General features: G+C 53.7%; 1 protein-coding gene and 1 long non-coding RNA gene across 9 annotated transcripts in view; one reads left to right on the forward strand and one right to left on the reverse strand.

Annotated features, from left to right (window-relative positions):
- The window catches only part of Ahdc1 (AT hook, DNA binding motif, containing 1), a 66623-nt gene extending 46325 nt beyond the window's left edge, over nt 1-20298 (forward strand). For 4 of the 8 annotated variants that reach the window (XM_039110398.2, XM_039110397.2, XM_008764152.4 and 1 more), the window contains 4 exons: nt 3330-3441; nt 3575-3612; nt 3971-8866; nt 18917-20298. In XM_039110398.2, coding sequence (XP_038966326.1) covers nt 4045-8823 — 4779 coding nt within the window. In that variant the 5' untranslated portion in view covers nt 3330-3441; nt 3575-3612; nt 3971-4044 and the 3' untranslated portion in view covers nt 8824-8866; nt 18917-20298. Of the gene's footprint in view, nt 1-3210; nt 3442-3574; nt 3613-3970; nt 8867-9072; nt 10871-18916 lie in introns of those variants that run through there. The other 4 variants (XM_017593517.3, XM_008764151.4, NM_001134956.1 and 1 more) reach the window with 4 other exon arrangements.
- LOC120102997 (uncharacterized) lies at nt 1534-18124 on the reverse strand. Its single transcript, XR_005505031.2, has 3 exons — nt 11519-18124; nt 3800-3871; nt 1534-1862 (listed from the first exon to the last, which is right to left on the reverse strand). It is a non-coding gene; the product is annotated as an uncharacterized LOC120102997 (long non-coding RNA).
- Nucleotides 20299-21800: the final 1502 nt, after the last annotated feature.

Raw genomic sequence — 21800 nt, forward strand, 5'->3', positions numbered from 1 at the left:
CAACAGTGCTAGCTAGGTTCATTTGGTGTGGTGGTACATGCGTGTGTCGTTAGCACAGGCAGAGGCAGGAGGGGGGGATAGCTGCAAGTTTGAGGTCAGTGTGGTCTACATAGTAATTTCCAGGCCAACCACAACTACAAGTAAAATCTTGACTCCCAGGAAGAAGGTAGGGGGGCTGGAGATGTAACCATGTTGGTAGAGTATTTGCCTGTTGTGCACAAAACTCTGGGTTCAGTTTCTAGCACCACAAAAACTGGGTGTGGTAGTGTGGTAGGTACATGGTGTAGGTAGGCAGAGTGAGGAGAATTAGAAGTTCAAGGTTATCCTTCGTTGCCCAGCTGCTGTTGGGCCAGCATGGTGCACACAGAGAGTTCCAGGTTACGCTGAGAGATCTCATGGGTGTATATGTGCATATGTGTGTTTGGGGGAGGGGGAGCAGTGCTGAGCTAAAGGAGGTGCATGTCCACAGCTTAGGCATGAGAGAGAGAGAGAGAGAGAGAGAGAGAGCGCTCACGCGCGCGCCAGCCTTGAGTTAGCAGGTACAGAGGAGGGGAAAGGATACAACCTGGGACAGTGGACAGAAATAAAGACCAACCTGGATGAATGGACAGCAGAAGGTCCCTTCATATGCCATTTGTGGCCTCAAGTGAAGTCTCCTAGTCGCTCCATTTCAGTTCCCTCTCCTGTAAAATGGAAGAGAGCACAGGGTACTCATGGCGGGGGGTGGGGAGCATGGGGGTGCAGATTAAAAGGACAGCTTCCCAGATGTCCCTCAGATGTGTGAGTCAGGCCCTCCTGGACTAGGGCCTGGGTATCTGGAGTGTTAAACAGCTCCTCCGCTCCCCCGAGCTCAGGGTTTGGAAGCCAATGGCTTAGATAATTTCAGTGTTCCTCCCAGCCTTAAATTAGACCACAGCTCTAGAAGGAGCCTTTCCAGAAGTGGCTAAAGAATTGTTGCAGGAGCTGAGAGGAGAAAGGGGGTTTGGCCTTAAAAGAAGTAAGATCTCTGCCTCTGAACAGCTGTGTGGCTTCAGGCAAGGTTCAAAGGGCTCTGGGCCCGTTTGCTCTGCAGCTCCAGGATAATAAACCATGGCCGCCTCCTGGGTTGCTCTGAGGACTCAGTGGGTCATGCGTGTGGGCTGCAAAGTTCTGCACACTCTTCCTATGGGCTACATTCCTTTCCAGATGTTGAGAGGTGCCGCCAGCAGAACAGACAGCCTTGCCCTCCCTGGTGGTGCTTAGAACCATCAGTGACTTGCTGATTGCTGCCTACCACAGGGGCCCACAAGAATGTACTTTCCCAGTGTCTTCTCCCTCATTCAGCTTTCCATTCTCCCCGTGGGCTAGCACTGGGCAATATGGCAACCTGTCCATAGAGTTTCTAAGTCAGGACCAAACAATAGGCAGTGATCAGTGGCTGCTTCCTAAGACCTTCCTTCCAAAGTTGGGGCTCATGTGGCTCGCTGAGGTCCTGGTCCCTGCTCAGCTCTGAGTCTTCAGGCTCCTTTGGGAGTCAAACATACCTAGATCTAAGTCCCAGCTCCCCCCACCAGCTCAGAGTCACTCTGTAAATATTTACGTAGCATCCATAGCCCAGGCTCTGGGGTCAGAGGATACAGCAGTAAACAAGACAGATGCGATCCCTGCCCCTGAAGAGCCCACAGTCTCAAGGGAGACACACACACTAAATGGCCAGTCACACAAGTAATTGATTACAGTTGTGATAAATCCTAGGAAGGTGAAGTGGACAGGGCTCCAAGAGGAGAGACGGGAACTTCAGAGACTGAGGAAGGTGAGGGGTGCAAGAGAATGTCCCTTTCCACATTCTTGACACTGTTTCTCCCTCAGCATCATTCTTGGACCTAGAAAAGAATAAGAAAAAACTGCATGAGAGCCGGACATAGTGGCACATGCCTGGAGCAGCCCCTGTCCACTACCTTGTTTTGAAAACGGGGCTGAGAGGCTGGGGATTTAGCTCAGTGGTAGAGCGCTTACCTAGGAAGCCCAAGGCCCTGGGTTCGGTCCCCAGCTCCGAAAAAAAAGAACCAAAAAAAAGAACCAAAAAAAAGAAAACGGGGCTGAGAAAGCTCGGTGCGTGCAGGTGCTGATCATCAAACCTGGCAGCAACCTGCATTTAGTCCACAAGCACGTGTGTGTGTGTGTGTGCACGCTCACACAGCTGTAATAAGATAGGAGCTCAGGAAATGGTTAGCAGTCGAGAGCACTGGCTGCTCTTGCAGAGGATCCAGGTTCAGTTCCCAGCACCCGAATGATGGCTTAACAACCATCTGTAACTCCAAATCAGGAGATCAGTGTCCTCTTTTGTCCTCTGTGGGTACCAGGGCATGTACATGGTGTATACACGCAGCCGTGTGAGGCAAAGCACTCAGACACATGAAATGAAAATAAGCTTAAAAAAATACAAAAGACGGGGTTGGGGATTTAGCTCAGTGCCTAGCAAGCGCAAGGCCCTGGGTTCGGTCCCCAGCTCCGAAAAAAAGAAAAAAAAAAATACAAAAGACGGGTGGTGGCGGCACATGCCTTTAGTCCCAGCACTCAGGAGGCAGAGGCAGGTGGCTCTTTGTGAGTTCAAGGCCAGCCCGGTCTACAGAGCATATTTCAGGATAGCCAGAACTATACAGAGAAACCCTCAAAAAACAAAAAAGTTGTTTTGTTTTTTTTTTAAATGTCACAAACAAAAACTCCAAGGCGCAAACAACAACAAAACCCGTCTTTTTGGACACTTGTGTGGAACAGAACTGTTGTGGATTCACAGAGCTTTCTTTTTTTACTCGGCAGGGGACAGGGCAGATGGGCTTATCTTCGTGGTACTTGGAGCCCTTACTGGATGGTTTCTTCAAAAGTGGGCAGGATAGCGATTGACCTGTGTATGGCAGGGAGGTTAGATGAGATAAGTCTATTAAAGTGCTTGGTGGTGGTGGTGGCAGTAAAAGGTGCCAGGGTCTTTATAGCCACCTTCCTGGTGACTTCCAGATCCTTGTCCCCAGGCACTTTCCTCACTTGTCTTTGCAGCTCTTAATCCATCCACTGATTCTTAAGTCACGTAGGGCTTTACCTGTTCAAATGTCTGACTGCCCAGGCCTTGTACAAAGTAGAAATCCCATAAATAATGAGCATATGAATGAATGAATGAAGTTGGTTCATGTCTGAGCCTCCATTTCTTCATCTGCAAAATGGGGTTATTAATAGCCCCTACCTCACAGGATCGGTATGAAGAATCAAATGAAGCAATGCCTGGACAGCTTCCAGCCCAGTGCCTGGCGTGCAGTAGGTGCTCACTAAACCTGAGCTACGGTGGTCCTTTCCAGGCGCTGTCCACACCCCAAGGCCTGGGCTCAGGCCGAAGTTGCTCCACAATACCCTCAGCTGACAGCCAGCGACTGGCAGAGTCCCCAAGCACGGGGGCCCTCTGTTTACCAGGTCAGATGGGGAGCCTTGAGGGAGCTGGGTGGCATCTAGAAAGGGGCAGGGCGAGTATGGATAGCGGGGGTTAAGTGTGGACCCTGAATAATCTTGGGGGAAGTCAACTCTGATCGTGTCTTGTTGCCCACAGAGATATCCAGTGTGACAGCCCAGGCGGCAGAGCCGAGGGTGAGTGCAGCCTGAGGACCAAGGGTGAGGAGGAGAGTCGCTGTGGTGAATGGGTCTTTCCAGCCTTCTTTAGTTTTCGGTCTAGTGTTATGTAGTGTGGCCATCTTGCTCTGCTACTAGTCCTCCCTCTCCAAGATACGGGGATCTTGTCATCCATCTCTAATAGTTGTAGGAGTGGGTCACGTACCTGGATGCCGGGGCCCAGGAAGAGTTGAGTATGTACACAGGACAGAAGACCTGCAAGCAATTTGGGCCATGGCTGGAACATAGAGGGGAAATAGGATCAATAAGGTTCAGGGGCACGATATTAGGATATAGATGCTCAGTGAAGAACCTCTTGCCTTTCCTTCCCCGGCAGGTTCTGGTCCCGGCCTCTCTCACCCTCATGTCAGCCCCGGCCCCGCCCGGCGGCCCGAGGAGGACAAGGTCAGGATGCGTGTGAAGCCCCAGGGCCTGGTTGTGACTTCCAGTGCCGTGTGCAGCTCTCCTGACTACCTCCGAGAGCCCAAGTACTACCCCGGCGGCCCCCCAACCCCCCGGCCCTTGCTTCCCACCCGCCCCCCTGCCAGCCCACCTGACAAGGCCTTTTCCACCCATACCTTCTCCGAGAACCCACGCCCACCCCCACGTCGGGACCCCAGCTCCCGGCGTCCACCAGTCCTTGCCAAGGGAGACGACCTGCTACCCCCTCGGGCAGCCCGGCCTGTCTCCCAGGCCCACTGTCCCACACCGGCCCCAGACAACAACTCCCTCCGTCACTGGGACAACGGGCGTGTGAACCTGCATCCGGTGGTGCAGCTGATTGACATCATGAAGGACCTGACACGGCTGTCCCAGGACCTGCAGCACAGTGGTGTGCATCTAGACTGCGGCGGGCTGCGACTGAGCCGCCCACCCGCTCCACCGCCCGGCGACCTGCAGTACAGCTTCTTCTCTTCACCCAGCCTGGCCAATAGCATCCGCAGCCCTGAGGAGCGTGCGACCCCTCACGCCAAGCCAGAGCGGCCCAACCACCCCCTCTATGAACCTGAGCCCGAGCCCAGGGATAGTCCCCAGCCTGGCCAAGGCCATGGTCCTGGAGCCACAGCCACGGCCACTGGTCTGCCCCCAGAGCCTGAGCCAGATGGGCCTGACTACCCTGAGCTGGCAGACGCTGACATCCTCAGTGAACTTGCCTCCCTTACTTGCCCTGAGGCCCAGCTCCTGGAGGCTCAAGCCCTTGAGCCTCCTTCACCACAGCCTGAGCCGCAGCTCCTGGACCCCCAGCCCCGCTTCCTAGACCCACAAGCACTAGAGCCTCTAGGAGAAGGTTTGGAACTACCACCCCTGCAGCCTCTTGCGGATCCTCTGGGACTGCCGAGCTTGACTCTGCAGGCCCTAGACACCCTACCTGACTCCTTGGAATCCCAGCTCCTTGACCCTCAGGCCCTCGACCCCCTGCCCAAGTTGTTGGATGTCCCTGGTCGACGTCTAGAGCCCCAGCAATCCTTGGGACACTGCCAACTGGCTGAGCCCTTACGCCTGGACTTGTGCTCACCTCATGGTCCCCCTGGGCCTGAGGGCCACCCCAAGTACGCCTTGAGGCGCACTGATAGGCCAAAGATCCTGTGTCGCAGGCGGAAAGCTGGAAGGGGACGGAAGGTGGATTCAGGACCTGAAGGTCGTCTGCTGCCTCTTCCCATGCCTACAGGGCTGGCAGCTGCCCTGGCTGAACCCCCACCGCTGCCCCCACCACCACCACCTCCTGCTCTGTCAGGCCCAGTTCCTGAACTGGAGCCAGAGTCCTCTCAAACTCCAATGGTCCCCACCCGCAAAGGCAAGTGCAGGGGAGTGCGGCGGATGGTGGTGAAGATGGCAAAGATCCCTGTGTCACTAGGGCGGAGGAACAAGACCACGTACAAAGTTTCATCCTTGAGCAGCAGTCTGAGTGTGGAGGGCAAGGAGCTGGGCCTGAGGGTGTCGTCGGAGCCCACCCCATTGCTGAAGATGAAAAACAATGGCCGGAATGTGGTGGTGGTCTTCCCGCCAGGTGAGATGCCTATTATTCTCAAGCGAAAGCGTGGCCGCCCTCCTAAGAACCTGCTGCTGGGTCCTGGCAAACCCAAAGAGCCAACAGTGGTAGCTGCCGAGGCTGCCGCTGTGACAGCGGCCACCATGGCCATGCCGGAGGTGAAGAAACGGCGGCGGAGGAAACAAAAGCTGGCATCCCCGCAGCCGTCCTACGCAGCAGACGCCAATGACAGTAAGGCTGAGTATTCCGATGTCCTTGCCAAGCTGGCCTTTTTGAACCGCCAGAGCCAGTGTGCTGGGAGATGCTCGCCACCCCGATGCTGGACACCCAGTGAGCCTGAGTCAGTGCACCAAGCCCCGGACACTCAGAGCATCTCTCAATTCCTGCACCGGGTGCAGGGCTTCCGGAGGCGTGGAGGCAAGACAGGAGGCTTTGGAGGTAGGGGCGGAGGCCATGCAGCCAAGGCAGCCCGCTGTTCCTTTAGTGACTTTTTTGAGGGCATTGGCAAGAAAAAGAAGGTGGTAGCAGTGGCAGCTACTGGGGTTGTGGGTCCTGGTCTCACTGAGCTGGGGCATCCACGCAAAAGGGGCCGAGGCGAGGTAGATGCTGTAACTGGGAAACCCAAGCGCAAGAGGCGGTCCCGGAAGAATGGGACTCTGTTCCCAGAGCAGGTGCCCAGTGGCCCAGGCTTTGGGGAGGCCGGTGCTGAGTGGGCTGGGGACAAGGGTGGTGGCTGGGCCCCTCACCATGGGCACCCAGGAGGGCAAGCTGGCCGAAACTGTGGTTTCCAGGGGACGGAGGCCAGGGCTTTTGCCTCCACTGGGCTGGAGAGTGGGGCTTCAGGCCGTGGCAGCTACTATGCTGGTGCACCCTCAGGCCAGACGGAGCTCAGCCAGGAACGCCAAAACCTCTTCACTGGCTATTTTCGGTCCCTGCTTGATTCAGATGACTCCTCTGACCTCTTGGACTTTGCCCTATCGGCCTCTCGCCCAGAGTCCCGGAAGGCATCGGGCAACTATGCAGGGCCTCCCTCCAGTGCGCTGCCTGCTCAGCGGGGGCTTGCCACCTTCCCAAGCCGGGGAGCCAAGGGTAGCCCAGTGGCAGTGGGCAACAGTGGAGCTGGGACAGACCCCTCCTTCCAGCCTGTCCTGCCTTCCCGTCAGACCTTTCCACCAGGCCGGGCAACAAGCTATGGGATAACCCCAGCCACTTCAGACTGCCGAGCAGCTGAGACCTTCCCAAAGCTGGCTCCCCCTCCTTCAGCTGTGGCCCGCTCGCCTACAACCCACCCTCCTGCCAACACCTACCCACCTCAGTATGGTGGCTATGGGGCAGGACAAAGTGTGTTTGCCCCAGCAAAGCCCTTTTCAGGCCAGGACTGTGCTAATAGTAAGGACTGCAGCTTTGCCTATGGCAGCGGCAATAGCCTTCCTGCCTCACCCAGCAGCGCCCACAGTGCTGGCTATGCCCCGCCGCCTACTGGGGGTCCCTGTCTACCGCCCAGCAAGGCCTCCTTCTTCAACAGCTCTGAGGGGGGCCCCTTCTCTGGGTCAGCTCCCACACCCTTGCGCTGTGACAGTCGAGCCAGTACTGTCTCACCCGGTGGCTACATGGTACCCAAGGGCACCACAGCTTCTGCTGCCTCTGCGGCCTCCTCCTCTTCCTCTTCCTTTCAGCCCTCACCTGAGAACTGTCGGCAGTTTGTGGGGGCTTCTCAGTGGCCTTTCCGGCAGGGGTATGGAGGCCTGGACTGGGCCTCGGAGGCCTTTAGTCAGCTCTACAATCCCAACTTTGACTGCCACGTCAGTGAACCCAATGTGATCTTGGACATCTCGAACTACACGCCACAGAAGGTGAAGCAGCAGACTGCTGTGTCCGAGACCTTCTCCGAGTCATCCTCTGACAGCACCCAGTTCAATCAGCCAGTTGGTGGTGGTTTTAGGCGTGCCAACAGTGAGGCCTCAAGCAGTGAGGGCCAGTCAAGCCTGTCCAGCCTGGAGAAGCTCATGATGGACTGGAATGAAGCATCATCTGCTCCCGGCTACAACTGGAACCAGAGCGTCCTCTTTCAGAGTAGCTCAAAGCCTGGCCGTGGCCGGCGGAAGAAGGTGGACCTGTTTGAGGCCTCACATTTGGGCTTTTCAACATCCACCTCAGCCACTGCCTCTGGGTATCCGTCCAAACGGAGCACCGGACCCCGGCAGCCTCGGGGTGGCCGGGGTAGTGGGGCCTGCTCAGCCAAGAAGGAGAGAGGTGGTACAGCGGCCAAAGCCAAGTTCATCCCCAAGCCACAACCAGTGAATCCACTGTTCCAGGACAGCCCAGACCTTGGCCTGGACTACTATAGTGGGGACAGCAGCATGTCACCACTGCCCTCCCAGTCGAGAGCCTTTGGTGTGGGAGAACGAGATCCCTGTGACTTCATGGGACCTTACTCCATGAATCCATCCACACCTTCTGATGGCACTTTTGGCCAAGGCTTCCACTGTGACTCTCCCAGCCTGGGTGCTCCTGACCTTGACAGCAAGCATTTCCCACCACTGGCCCACCCACCCACAGTGTTTGATGCTGGCCTGCAGAAGGCCTACTCACCCACCTGTTCACCGACACTAGGCTTCAAGGAAGAGTTGCGGCCACCACCTTCAAAGCTGACTGCCTGTGAGCCCCTCAAGCATGGTCTTCAGGGGGCTAGCCTGAGTCATGCAGCCCAGGCCCACCTGAGCTGCCGGGACCTACCGCTAGGCCAGCCTCACTATGAGTCCCCTAGTTGCAAGGGTACAGCCTATTGGTACCCACCAGGTTCAGCTGCCCGCAGCCCACCTTATGAAGGCAAGGTGGGTTCAGGGCTGCTGGCTGACTTCCTGGGCAGGACGGAGGCTGTCTGCCTCAGTGCCCCTCACCTGGCTAGCCCACCAGCCACGCCCAAGGCCGACAAGGAGCCATTGGAGATGACCCGGCCCCCAGGTCCACCCCGTGGCCCTGCTGCAGCCACTGCTGGCTATGGCTGCCCACTCCTTAGTGACTTAACTCTGTCCCCTGTGCCGAGGGACTCGCTGCTGCCCCTGCAGGACACTGCCTACAGGTATCCAGGCTTTATGCCGCAGACACACCCTGGCCTGGGTGGGGGTCCTAAGAGTGGCTTCCTGGGGCCCATGGCGGAACCTCACCCTGAGGACACATTTACCGTCACCTCCCTGTAGTACCAACTGAAGTGCCGACTGGACCACGAGGTTTTGTTCCTGGGTAAGTCTGGGGATGTGGGTGTGGCGGGCAGAAGCCTGGAGGTTAGGGAGGGTGAGAATGCTTATCGATGGATGAGGAGGAGAGCTACAAAGATTCGAGGGAGGGTATAAGATTTTTACCATCAAGAAGAAAGGGCTCAAGATTAGAAACTGAACGGTAGAGCCAGAGATTGGACCAGACCGAGCATTCATTCCCATTCTTTCTAGGCCTAGGCAAGAAACACCACAAAACCACTTATCTCTTAGGAGGGAGGACGTTTGTCTTGTGCTTGGACGAAGAAAGGAGTGGGCCAGTCGTTCGCCCAGGCTTCTACAGGCTCCTGTGTTGTGGCTACTTTGCAAGAACTTTACAGAATGAACCATAGGATTCTTTCTTGACCTCCTATTCTCAAAAGCTTTTTGTGGGGGGCAGGTGTCTCACTACAGAGCCCTAGCAGGCTTCATACTCAACCTGTCTATGTCCCCTGAGTGATGGAATTAAAGGTGTATACCACCCACCAACCCCCAGCCCCTCAATGCTTTAGAAAAACGTCTTCAGCCTGCTAGTCAGACCCCTGTGGGGCAAAATCCAGATTCTATAAGCATTGCCATCTACACCCTGGGAAAATACAACCCATGGGGCCTATCCAGATAGAAAACCAGTCCCTTTCCTCAAGCCAGGGCTTCTCCAGAGTCCAGTTGCCTGTTCAGAAACACTTGCTTTTGGGTACTATGCCTTCATGTTTGAAGTCTGATTTTTAGGAAAATAAAGGGCAGAAAATGAGCCGGGCCATTGGTGGCTCACACCTTTAATCCCAGCACTCAGGTGGCAGAGGCAGGTGAATCTCTGGAGTCCAGCCTGGTCTACAGAGAGAGTTCCAGGACAGCCAGGGCTACACAAAAACCCTGTGTTGAAAAGTCGAAAAATGTTCCCAAATAACTGTGAAGAGAATAGTAGGGTTGAAAGAACTATCTTCTTGAAGAACATCCTGTTTCAGAGTCCAGCCACAGCTAGTCCCACTTTGGGGCAAGAGGCCTCTCACATAGTGGGCCCCATGAGCCCATTGGCAGAGGAGTCACTGAGAGCTTTACTAAAACCTTTACTCATTACTCTTGCTGCCCCAAAGCCTCCTGGGTGTCTTGCTTCTTGGTGGACTAGCTTGTCATTCCTGCTCTCGAAAGGCCATTTGAGGTCAGAGTGACTCAGGGTCCTGGATGAAGTAAAAGTCAGTGGAAACTTATGACCCCCGCTTTACCAGACCCCAGATGCCCTGGTGCCTGAGGGTAGCAAAGAGCCATTGCTGAGAGCCAAGAGGCTCTGGGGAATACTAGTTCTCTGTGTGGCCACTAGCTTGCTACATGTCTTTTAAGCTCTTGCCCTTCCCTGGCCTCTGTTTCCCCGTCTGTTTGAGAAAATTGGCTTTAATACTGAGTCTCTCACAGGTCTGCATGGCAAAGACAATGGCTCAAGCATTTTTTTTTTTTTCTTTTTTCCGGAGCTGGGGACCGAACCCAGGGCCTTGCGCTTGCTAGGCAAGCGCTCTACCGCTGAGCTAAATCCCCAACCCCCCCTTTTTTTTTTAGCAGTGTTTTTTCCTTCCTTCCTAATGAAGCTAAGCCAAGATTAAAATGGCCTTGCATTCTCCATGCATCTCCCTGCAAGCAGCAGGGCTGCAGATCTGAGGCAGGCAAAGGGAGAAGCTGCTTAGGGTTTAAAATGTCAAACCCTTGATCCTTCTCACCGGAGGGGAGATGTCTCATGGATAATCCAGAAATGAAATAATCCCAAAACTGTTCCTCCCAGACTCTGGGATGGAAAATGAATGGGTGTGGGGGCTGGGCGTTTGGGCAGGTCACAGCTCAGCACAGTGCATAATAGAACCACCCAGCTAGGCCTGAATGCAGGAGGAGTTGGGACGCCTTCCAGCCCCACATTCTAGCCTGTTCCCCACCCAGCACTGGGAGATAGCAGGGCTGTCCTCACAGGGACGTGTGCAGTCCCAGAGCCGTCTGTGCAGCCCTCCCCCTGCACATATCAGCCATTGGAAGCACCGAAGATGAGATGCTTGATCCTCAGAGGGAAAGGCAGGAAACACGGGATGGCACAGAGCACTCGTTGGGTAGAGGTGTGGAAGAGAATAGTGCAGGGCCCACTAGGACGTTGTGGTAGTTTGCAACAGGATGCCCAGACCTTCCAGCTGCCATCACAATACAGTAGCTGCGTGGTAGGTAAGATGGACCATTGTGGGCAGAGGGCACGGCAAGCGCTGTGTAGAGTTGCGAGGTGGGAATGGGGTTGGCTCTGAAGAACTGATGGACAGAAAGGCAGGAAAGCTAAGCTGGGCCAGATTGGCAGAGGCCTGGCCCGTAAGACACTGTGAGATGTACAGGGAGCCATTGCAGAGTCACAGTGGGACAGGACAAGCATCAGAAGAGGAGATCAGACAGCCAGCTACGATGGTGGCTCACACTAAAACGGTCTGAGACCGTTTCCCTTCCTTAGTTAGGATACCACATGAGCACCTCCTTGTAGGGCACCCCTTTGGGTGCCAAGGACTAGTTAAGACCCTGTGAGAGAGAGGTTGGAAGATGCGGAGGGGAAAGTGGCAAGGAGGGGAGAGTAGAGGGAACCACAGAGGACTTAAGCAGAGAGGGCAGGGACATGCTCACTCACCCACACGTAGTGAGCAGCTCTAACAGGCATTGGGGAAGCAGCACTCCAGCTCTTTCGAGCTCATTCTGTGGCAGGTTCTGAGGAGACAAAATAGACAAGACTCTTGTCGGGAGTTCAGCACTGACCTGGGAACTTTAAAACAAGAACACAGGGAACCTGTAAACAGCTGGTAGGAGATGGCGGGTGCCCAGAGGTGGAAAGAAGCAAGGATTGCACCCCAGGTACCAGGCATTATGCTGAGAAGTCCTGTACACGTGTGTGTTGTCCCTGTGTGTGACACTGCCCCAGGGTCCTCACAACATCCTGGGCAGAGAATATGTTCTAAGCTTTCATTGGAGAGCTAAGGAAACAGGGAGGCAGGGCTGCTCTTCACCCACATCCCCAGCTCCCTGTCTGCAAAATGATAGCTCACGTAAGGCAAACCCTGGGAGTTGTTTTTGTGAGACATCTGGCTATGTTTTAGCCCTGGCTAACCTGGAACTTGCTTCCTCCTGCCTCAGCCTGCTGAGTGCTGGTCTTCCAGGCATGTACCAGAAAGTTAAATGACTTATGTGGGTTTGGGGTAAGAAGCTGAGCTTGAAGAGGGGAGATTGTGAAGCCAGGGAAAGGCACTGCGCAGGGGAACTAAGGGCAAAAGCAAGTTCTGTCCCCGGAGAGTTGGGAGGTGAAAGATCAGGCAGTTGGGAATGTGTGTCCTGCCTCTGCTGAGAACTGTACCTGATAGGACAGTTAGAGATAGGTGAAAGGAAGGGGGTCTTGGGCCCATACAGGCATCTTTTTGGATCCCCTAAATGAAAAGCAGACCCACACAGACTTAGCTCCATACTGGGACCCTTGAACCAAAGACCAGCCACAGCAGACCCCAGGAGTAGAGATGAGAAGGTGGAAAGGGACCAGATACATTCAGGAATCTCTAATCCGCCTCTCTTCCCTATTAGGTCTTGGCTGTAGACGTGAGGCCAAGAGAAATGTCACAGGTCCTCCCAGGTTACACCAGCTGGGGCTGGACCGGAACAGTAGGCAGTTTCCAAGGCCACCATCCAGCAGGGTCAGCAGGCATGCCCAGGCCTGGCTGCTCTGGGCTTTGTCTCTCTGAGTTTTGAATCCTTAAGAGGTCACTTGATCTTGCCTCTGGCTCTGAGCAAGAGGTCTCATGTCAGGCCTCAGCCGGCCTTGCCCTGCTTCCTCCAGGCACCAGGTTTTTCTCCCTTTTCTGAGGTCACCCTCTAGTTCTACTGCTTGCCTTCCCTGTAGCCATATTTAGGCTAGGCCTTCTTGTTTAAGGCCCCCGCTTCTTGGAAATGCCATCTCTCTATGAACATACCTTCCGCTGCTGCTCCTCTCTCTGCACCCCACATTCCTGGTAAAAGCAGACCTCTAAAACTGGCAGGCAGTGGCTAGGAGTGCATGTCTGTGGCTACACACAGGCCCCTATGCGCAACTTGGTTCCACCCCTTACCAACTAGGTGATCTGGTGACTCACATAACCTGGTGATTCACCGCATCTCTATCTCTTGTAAGAATTAAGGGGATTGACATGTAAAGCCCTTACCCCATCCTGGCTCACGGGAAAGCATCTAGTTGGTGGATGGTAGATGGGTGGATGAATACCTTCCCACGGTCTGAGTTCTGGGTCCCTAATTCAAGCAGTGTGAGTCACACATCTCCAACCCTCGTCCCTGACCTTTGCTTGACCAAAGCTAGCCCTCCTGTGTCTGTTGCCTGCTCCCTGCTACAAGAGCCTTGTGTTCTGGTGTGGCCCTCAAGCATTTGGAAAGCTCGAGATTCTTCTTGGGGCTGGAGATAAAGCAGATTGTTAAAGTGTTTGCCTACTGTTCACACAAAAGGCCCTGGATTCCATTCCCACACCTGGGGAAATGGTGGACAGAGTGATCACAGTGTTTTTATATTAGCCACTGGACCAAGTCCTCCTGGGAAGAGGTAGGGATGTGGAGATGAGGTCAGCCCTACTCCTAGGCACCTCCAGAAGTTACCTGGGTCAGCTAGGTCCCTGTCCACACAGTTCAGAGTCTTCTTCCCCACACCCAAAGCATCTGAAAACCTTCTTTATAACTTTATAGTGCATATGGGTCTCCCTGGATAGCTCGGTCACTGTCACCTTTGGTGCTGCAATGCCTGCGCTGGAGAAGCAGATGAAGTCTTTGTCCAGCCCCCGTGAACTGGCAGCCCACCGTGCCCTGGCCAGTATCCCATGCCCAAACAGCACTGCTCAGCAGCCTAATGTGTTTGTTCCAAACCCTGCCCGAGTACCCTCTAGGGAGGTACTGGACCCTCCTCACCAGCCCTTGTGAGCCACCTGAGGAGGGAGGGCAGGCAGCAGGGACTTCCTTGAGGCTGGAAATGGAGCCTAACAAATGAGAGATTGGAGATTCAGCAGCTAGAGCCCCACTCCGTCTCCGGCCCACCCCACCCCAGTCCATTCTGCCCGCGGTGGCCACCAAAGTGCTTGCTGCTCAGCGTTTTTAGATGCTCAGTGTTTGGAGCCCCTAAAATATTTATTGGATGAATTGATTGACGCACATCTGCGCTTGCTTCACACCTTTTGATTGCATCCTTCCTCTCCAGCCTTCCTGTCTACAGAACACAGACCTGAATGCCTGCCATGGTGCAGAGGGTATCTGGGCTTCTGTGCCAGCATCTACCTCTGTCTCAGCCCTGTGCACACACACGCATGTGCACACGCACACACAGCCGAGTCAGGAAGGGAGTACAAGAGAAGTCTTTACAGAATGTGCCCTAGCTTGGGTTGCCCTCTCTTACCCACCGTGTTCTCCCGCCTGTCTCTGCCCTTTCTAAGATGTCCCCAGCACACCATCAGTTTCTTTAGCCTGCTCACATCTGTCTCATCATTTAGGGGATATGTCAAGTGTGTGTGCGCACACATGTACACACGTGTGTCTATGTGAAGAACAAGAAATAGACTGGGAGATCAGAGAGGAAAGGGCGGTTTCCTGAACGTGGTGCTCAGTGCCCCCTTTAATCCCAGAATGCTAGAGACAGAAGTATGTGCGCTCTGAGTTCCAGGCCAGCAGAGGATACATAGAGAGAGACCCTGTCTCCAAAAAAAGAAAGAGGGGTGAGGGCTCAGTGCCTAAATCTTTAGGAAGTAATCCTAAAAGCAGGACAGTGTGTGTGGGGGGGGGGGGTGTCAGCGAGCCTGTTGTCAGGACCAGGTGGCTTTCAGAGGGGGAGGCCTCTTCCGGGGAGGGAGGCACACAGAGAGACATCTATATGGGTAAAGGTGTACAGATGTAAGTAAGTGTGGGGATGAGGACTTCTACCTCAGGACCAGATGTGTGCACACAGCAGTTGCTGGGGAGGCTGGGTGCCTGCAGGTAAGAAGCCTGTCTAGTCCCACCCGAAAGTTCTGTGGGTCTCTGTGTCCTACAGCAAAGGAAGGTTCTCAGAGCCAGAGTTCAAGGCACAGATTTTAAAAAGTGAAGGAAGGGGGTTGGGGATTTAGCTCAGTGGTAGAGTGCTTGCCTAGGAAGCTCAAGGCCCTGGGTTCGGTCCCCAGCTCTGAAAAAAAAGAAAAAAAAAAGTGAAGGAAGACACACACCCTCTGTACCCCTGACCCCTTTGGTCTCAGTTAGAAGCCTCCTATGACCCTTCACTGAACCCCTTGTGTTATTGCTGCCTGTCAGATGTAGTTTGAGCCCCACAGAAATGTCTAGCACACTTGAGGTACCTCAGGCCTGCAATGACATGAAAATGCCAATGAAGTAGCTTAGTCTTCAGGAGACCGATTTGTCCTTTGACCCTTGTGTCTGCAGCACCTAAAGGTCTGTCTCATCACTTACTTGTCCAAGCCCTTTGCTTTTCCGAAAGAGAAAGGAAGCTCAGAGGGGGAAGGGCCTCTCTCTTCTGTGTCTGACATTGAAATCCGCTTCTGGAGGCATAGACCAGGGAGTGGAGGTCAAGCCTTAGCACATGCCCTAGCAGGAAGTGGGTGTGGTACAGGGTTGCTTATTAGGAGGCAGGAGTGGAGAGAATGCTCTCCGGGAAGCTTGATTTCTTTATAATCCCTAGCACTTTGAGTCTCTACCCCCAGGCAAAGACCACTGAGGTCGCTAAAACTGCTAGAGCTGTTAGAGCGAGGGTTCGGTGGGTGTGGTTCTAAGCTTCCTTGTGGGCGCCCTAGAAGGTTAAGTCTTGCTGATGTGGCTTGTGTCCTGGAGCCGGGTGCATCCTGGAACTGAGGGTTCAGAGAGAGGTACCACACACAGGTCCGAGAGAGCAGTGCAGAATGGGGAATGGCAAGTGCTCTGGTAGCTATGGTAACAAGGCGTTCTAAGGAGGCATCCTAGAGGCATGTGAGAGCGGAGCTGGACGCTGACATGCTGACCAGCCTTAGATCAGTCATGGTACCGCCATTGGTCCGCATGCATGTTCCGTCCCAGCATGCTGAGCGCTGTCCTCAGCAGTAAGTTGAGAGCTACAGTCTTCCTTCCCAGACTGGCTTTAGTGTGCCGCCTCTTTCTGAGCCCCACGGGACTTGCCTTGGCACCACCATCTACCTGCAGATTACCCGGGTCAGGGCCTGCCTGCTTTGCTGTCCCTCCATCCCAGCAGGCTTTTTAGGGTGGAGCCAGAGCTATTATGGCCTCTGCCTGTTCCTAACTCCTCAGCTGGGCTGCCTGGCACTTAGTATTTGGTTCCATTTTCAGGTCTTGAGTCTAGCTAGGTCTGTGTTCCGCCCAGCATAACACTCTCCCTGCATGAAGAACACCCCCGCCCTAGCCTTTGATTCTTCCCCACCCACTACCCTCCCCCAGATTCTGCTTGTGCCTCTGGCTGGCCAAGTCCTAGAAGCTGGGAAGGCCGTGGGAGGGAAGGGTAAGGTGCTCTGGGCAGCTTAGCTGAGGGTGAGAAAGCCTTCTGCTGCCTGGCCACAGGCACCATGGGAAGGTTCTGGCAGGAACCGCCTGCTGGGCTGAGATCACCATGGAGACCTGGCTTGCAGAGGGTCACTGGCAATGGCTGAGGGCTGGTGGGGGTGGGAGCCAAGGGGATTTATGCAGAATTTTTACTCTGGGCCCTTGGGGGAACAGGCAAAGCCAGGGGTTCATCACTCTCGGTGTGCCAAGTAGTTTGCAGCAGCCCACCTTCTGTCCCCATTAGTTACCCAGAAGATTCTTCATCTTGGCAACTGTCCTTCAACTGCAGAGAAGTCAGCCTCTGGATTGAGGCCCCCAGTGCTTGCTGAACCTGGCACCCCACATGTCATGGTCCTTTCCCTTCATCTCTGCAATCGGTTGGTCGGGCTTGTCACCCTAACTGCAGAGAGCTGACATTCATCCCTGCAGCACCCCTGCTTCCAAGAGCTGCTTTTCTGCTTACTGCCCCAATTGTGATACATCTGTCACCTTACAGACACTAGCTTGTCCTCCCCCACTACCCCTCACTGAGGTACAGATCTACTGCCCTAACCCTCAGCCTCACCCTCCCTTTTGCTTCTCTCTGCCTGGCCTCATCACCGAAATGGGGTGCTTCTCCTTCCCTGCAGGAGCCCACCTGGTGCCCCTGGCTCTCAGGGGTGTCCTGGCTAGTCCAACCAGAGGACAAAAGTCACCCCTGGGGCTGATTGCCCAGCAGACAGCAGCTGAGGCTGAGCGGAATGCCAATGTGGCCCTGTCGGAGAGGCAAGCCAAGAAAGTACAGGGAGAGGCTGCTGCCTGGCTCCTGCGGCTGTGGGGGAGGACAGGTGGCTCACAAAGGAGACTTAGGCAGTAGCACCCCAGCCCTGCTCCTGATTCTGGGGAAAATGGTCTCACATTTGGGGGTGGGAAGCCAGAGTCCCATACCTCTGAAAGGCAGGCAGTCTAACGGCCCAGGGCTCTGGGAATGACCAAGCTGGCTGTCCAGCTATCTCATCCCTTACAGCAACAGCTGTAGATCTGGAGGAGGGGGGTTGGGCCAGGCTGGTGGTCTGTGTAGGGAAGATAAGTTGCACACACGTGATCAGAACTATCTATGGAAAAGAGGTACCTCAGTGGCTGTGGGGACTGGGGAGTTTGCAAGCTTCAGGAAGGCAGTGTCTCCACCAACACAGATGGTATTGTGTTGGATGAGTTCTTTCTTCCTTCATTCATCTCCTCTCTCCTGGGGACACAGTGATGAGGGTCTAGGAAGAGAGGTGGTTTGCAAATAAATAGGAGCGAGCTTCCACACCTGTGGTGCTCGCCTAGCAAGCCCCACACAAACGCATTATTATAATACTCACAAACAGATTCAGAAAGCCCATCCGGCACCAGGACAATAATAAAAGTGATAGTTAATATGTTAATTTCAATGTATTACACATCTGTGTTGAATCCCTCTCTGTCCTAAACCACTGAGTCCAGCAACAAAACCTAGGCGGGGGTGGCCCTATTACCCTATTTTATCGTCCTCTGATACTTGGTTTGATTTTGGTAATAGGTTGGCACTCAGGCTACGGCACACCTGGTTATTCCATGCTGTCAGTCAAATCCAGGGCTCACACGTGTTAGTCAAGCACTCTCCTAAATGAAATCTGTCCCCAGCCCGTTTGGTGCTTTGAGGCAGTCTGACTGCAGCCCAGGCTGACCTCAAACTCTTAGGATCTTCCTGTCTTAGTGTTTGGGATTATAGGTGTGGGCCTCCGTGTCTGCCTTTCTAGTATCCTCTCTTCGCTGATGAGTAAAGTAAGCTAGGCACAGTGTCAGGTACCTTTAAATCGTAGTAGTCAAAGGCAAGTGGGATCTCAACAAGTTAAAGACCAGCCAGAGGTCTGTGGTGAGGCCCTGTCTAATGGGCAAAAACAAAATTCTTTCAGTGGGTAAGCAGCTCCTGCCTAACGTCACAGAACTTTTAAGTAGTGACGCTGGCATGTGAACTTAGCTATCCCTGACTCCAGAGTCTGGACTCTAGTCACTCCTATGGGACCCTGACACCCTCATGTAGCCTGTCATTATTGTGTATATGGTTTTGTTTTTGTTTTTTGAGACAGGGTTTCTCTATGTAGCTCTGGGACTTTGTAGATCAGGCTGACCAGCTTCTCTAGTCCCTCTTGCATCTCTTGGGCATTTACAGATGGAGAGACTACCTGTAATTGCAATTCTCAGAAAGCTAAGTCAGGATAATCAGTAGCTCAGAGCTACTCTTGGTACACAGCAAGTTTGAGGCTAACCTGGACTACATGAGACTAAACAAAAGCACCACCAAATTAGGAAACTGAGCTTGGAGAGCACAAGACAGGCCCAAAGTCACATGGGGCCTGTCTTGAGAAGGAACAATGGTGGTTAGCATCTCCCGAGGTTTAGTAGGAATTGAGCCAAGCCTTTTCAGCCCCCTGGTCTTGGAGTTGAGTGTCTGTCTGCTGCTGACTTCCGCCTCTTCTCCTGTGCTTCTTTGCAGCTTTCAGAAGACCAATGCCAAGACCCCTCCCAGCGTCCACAGCATCCTCTGGCAGGAGCGCCTGCCCCTCTGCCTCCCACCTGCCCCTTGCACCCCTTGCAGCCCCATATCCCACCCATGACCCCTCCTTGCCCATCTCCTCCACGCAGAAGCCGAAGGTGAGCCCTTTCTGCACAAAACCAGCAATTGTAAATACTTTTTAAAATGTACAAAACTTAAAAACAAAACACAGTTTTAGAAAAAGACAAAAAAAAAAAAGAGAGAGAGAGCGAGAGCGAGAGAGAGAGCGTGTGCAAGAGGTTGTGAGTGGGGCTTCGAGGTGTCCAGAGCCCCTGCAAGTGTGCACTGAGAAATTTATCTACAGGTCGTTTGACAAAAATGAACAATATCCTATTTATTGTATATACTGTTTTATTATAAATTGTGGATTGTATATTGCATTCTGTAAACCTGCTGTGGTCCCGTGGTGTGCAAATTCGCATGGTGGGGGGGGAGGGAGAACCTCTTTTGGGGGCTTTTTTTTTTTTTTTCTTTTTTTTTTTTTTCCTTTTTCACTCTTGGGTTTTCTCTTCTGTTGCTGTTGTTGTTTTTTGTTGGCAGGACACACCCAAAGATCCAAGTTTGTATTAAAAAGAAATGAAGAAAAGCAAAAAAAAAAAAAAAAAAAAAAAAAAACCAACTTGTGTCTGTAAAACAGGGTACATGAGGGTGGGTGGGACTGTACTGGTGATGTCAGCCTCTGGTCCTTCTGGGAGTTGAAGTACCTCAGGATGTTCCTGGTTTCCCTACCTCTGAGTCCTCTCATCTGCCTAGTGTCTCGGTGTCATCTCCGTCCCCCACCAGACTCCGAGTGTTTTGCCCACATGTATGTTTGTGCACAGCATGTGTGAGTTGGTGCCCTTGAAGGTCAGAAAAGGGCATGGAATCCCCGTTACAGACAGCTATAAGCTGTCATTCCGATGCTGGGACTCAAATCCATGTCCTATGCAAGAACAGTGAGTGTTCTCAACATCAGAAACATTGCGTTGACTCGTCCCCGCTCCTGTCCTACATCCCGTGGCTCCCACAGATGCTTTCTTTTGCCTGAAGAGTCCCATGGTAAGTTTGGTCACCATCTTCTTCCTCTCGATGCCCTCAGTCCACCTCAGGTCCCAGAGCACCACCCCGACGTCTGTTTGTCCTGTCTCCCTGACCATTAAGGCTCCAGACTTCTATCATGGTCCTAAGAGGCCGATCTTCATTTTACTGAGGCAGAGTGTCTCTGTGTGGCCCCAGCTATCCTAGAACTTGTATGTAGTATGTAAACCAGGCTGACCAGACTCAGACCTGCCTGCCTCATCTTCCGAGAACTGGGATTACACATGTGCCACTGCACCCAGCAACGTCAATCTTTGACACAATCCAAAAATCTCTGGGACCGGAGTGAGTTGACTTCCTGGTACAACTTGAGTAGTCCCTGCTTCTTCTGTCCCCGCCAGGTCCCCAGCCCTGGTCTGCTCATTCATTGGGACATAGCCATCTGCTTTTGTATAACTTAAGTGTCCCTAAGTGTATAACTGCGAATGCTACCCATTTCCTCCCAGCTTAGATGAACAGGGAGAGCTAAGCCTAAACCTCCTGGTCAGGAGAGGCAGTTACTTCTCACTCCCTGAGCATGGCAGGCCTAGCTCTCAATTTCCTTCACTCTACAGAGTTTCCTGTAGGTTTTCACAAGCATGTTTTCCCACGACCCACTTCATGATGAAGCTCTGCTGAGCGTGACTTCCCTGCTCCTCTTCCTCAGTGACACTCAGAATGATACCAGACCATGTCCCGTGTGGCTTAGCTTCCCTGCCCCTAGCAACAAGGCCCGTGCTAGGGGGAACCCGCTGAGAAGCAAACGTGCCCCCATCTTCTGCTGGATGGGAAAGCCATCTGCTACACAGCCCCTCCACACAGCCTCACCATGTAGGCCCTGGCCTGCCTACTCATCCTGCCTGCTGTGGGGAGAGGACACCACTCTCAAGCTGACAGACTCCTGTGGAGCTGCAAGTGGGGGCAGGAAGCAGCGAGACCCGCTGAGAGGTCAGGCCAGGGAAGGGGCTTTCCAGAGGAGAAAGCTTTTTAAAAAGCCACGCCTAGGGTGGTAACAGAACTGTGAGTGATTTCTGAAGCAGGAAAGACGTGTGCAAAGGCCAGAGGTGGGAGAGGAGGCAGGAGGAGAAAGCCCAGGTAGGTCTAACTTCAGTAGATACACGTGGGTTTGGGAGAGCAGAGTGGATCAAGGTTAACTGTGGGGTGGAGAGGAAAACAGAGTAGAAAAGGGTTGAGCATCAGAAAATGTGGGGGAGCTGTGGAGTGGGGGCGCTGGGTGTAGTAGTTCAGTGATGATGCTTGCCTAGCAGGCATAGGCCCCAGGTTCAGATGTCCACACCACAACAAAAAACAAACACCCCAGGATAGCCGGGATAGACCAACCCAAAAGAAGCCTGTTTGCAGCCTGAAGAGAGGAGCTGCACATGTTCTGGCTGGGGAGTCTTGGCCAGGTGGAGCTGGCAGATGAGGGGGGCTGAGCTGGCATCTCAGGTAGTCAGGGTTCAGTTCACGGGGTCTCTTAAGGGCTCAGAGGAGACGTGCTGGGGGTGCCGGAAGGGGGAATTACGTGGTAGAAAGGGTTGCTGCTCGGCATAGATGGATCTTAAGGAGAGGAAGGACAGTGAAGGGACTGTATACAGTAAAGGAACTAGGGTGGAGGAAGTAGGAACTTAGAGAAGTGATAACAGCACTCTGGCTTGGAGGCCAGAGGGCACGGGAGGGGCTTGGTGAGAATCTAATGCCCTGAGAGATGAGAGGGGAAGGTGCTGGGCTGAGGATGTTACTCAGAGGCAGAGCTCCTGCCTGGCTC

Source organism: Rattus norvegicus, chromosome 5, assembly GCF_036323735.1.
Source record: "Rattus norvegicus strain BN/NHsdMcwi chromosome 5, GRCr8, whole genome shotgun sequence".
In the NCBI taxonomy this organism is placed as follows: domain Eukaryota; kingdom Metazoa; phylum Chordata; class Mammalia; order Rodentia; family Muridae; genus Rattus; species Rattus norvegicus.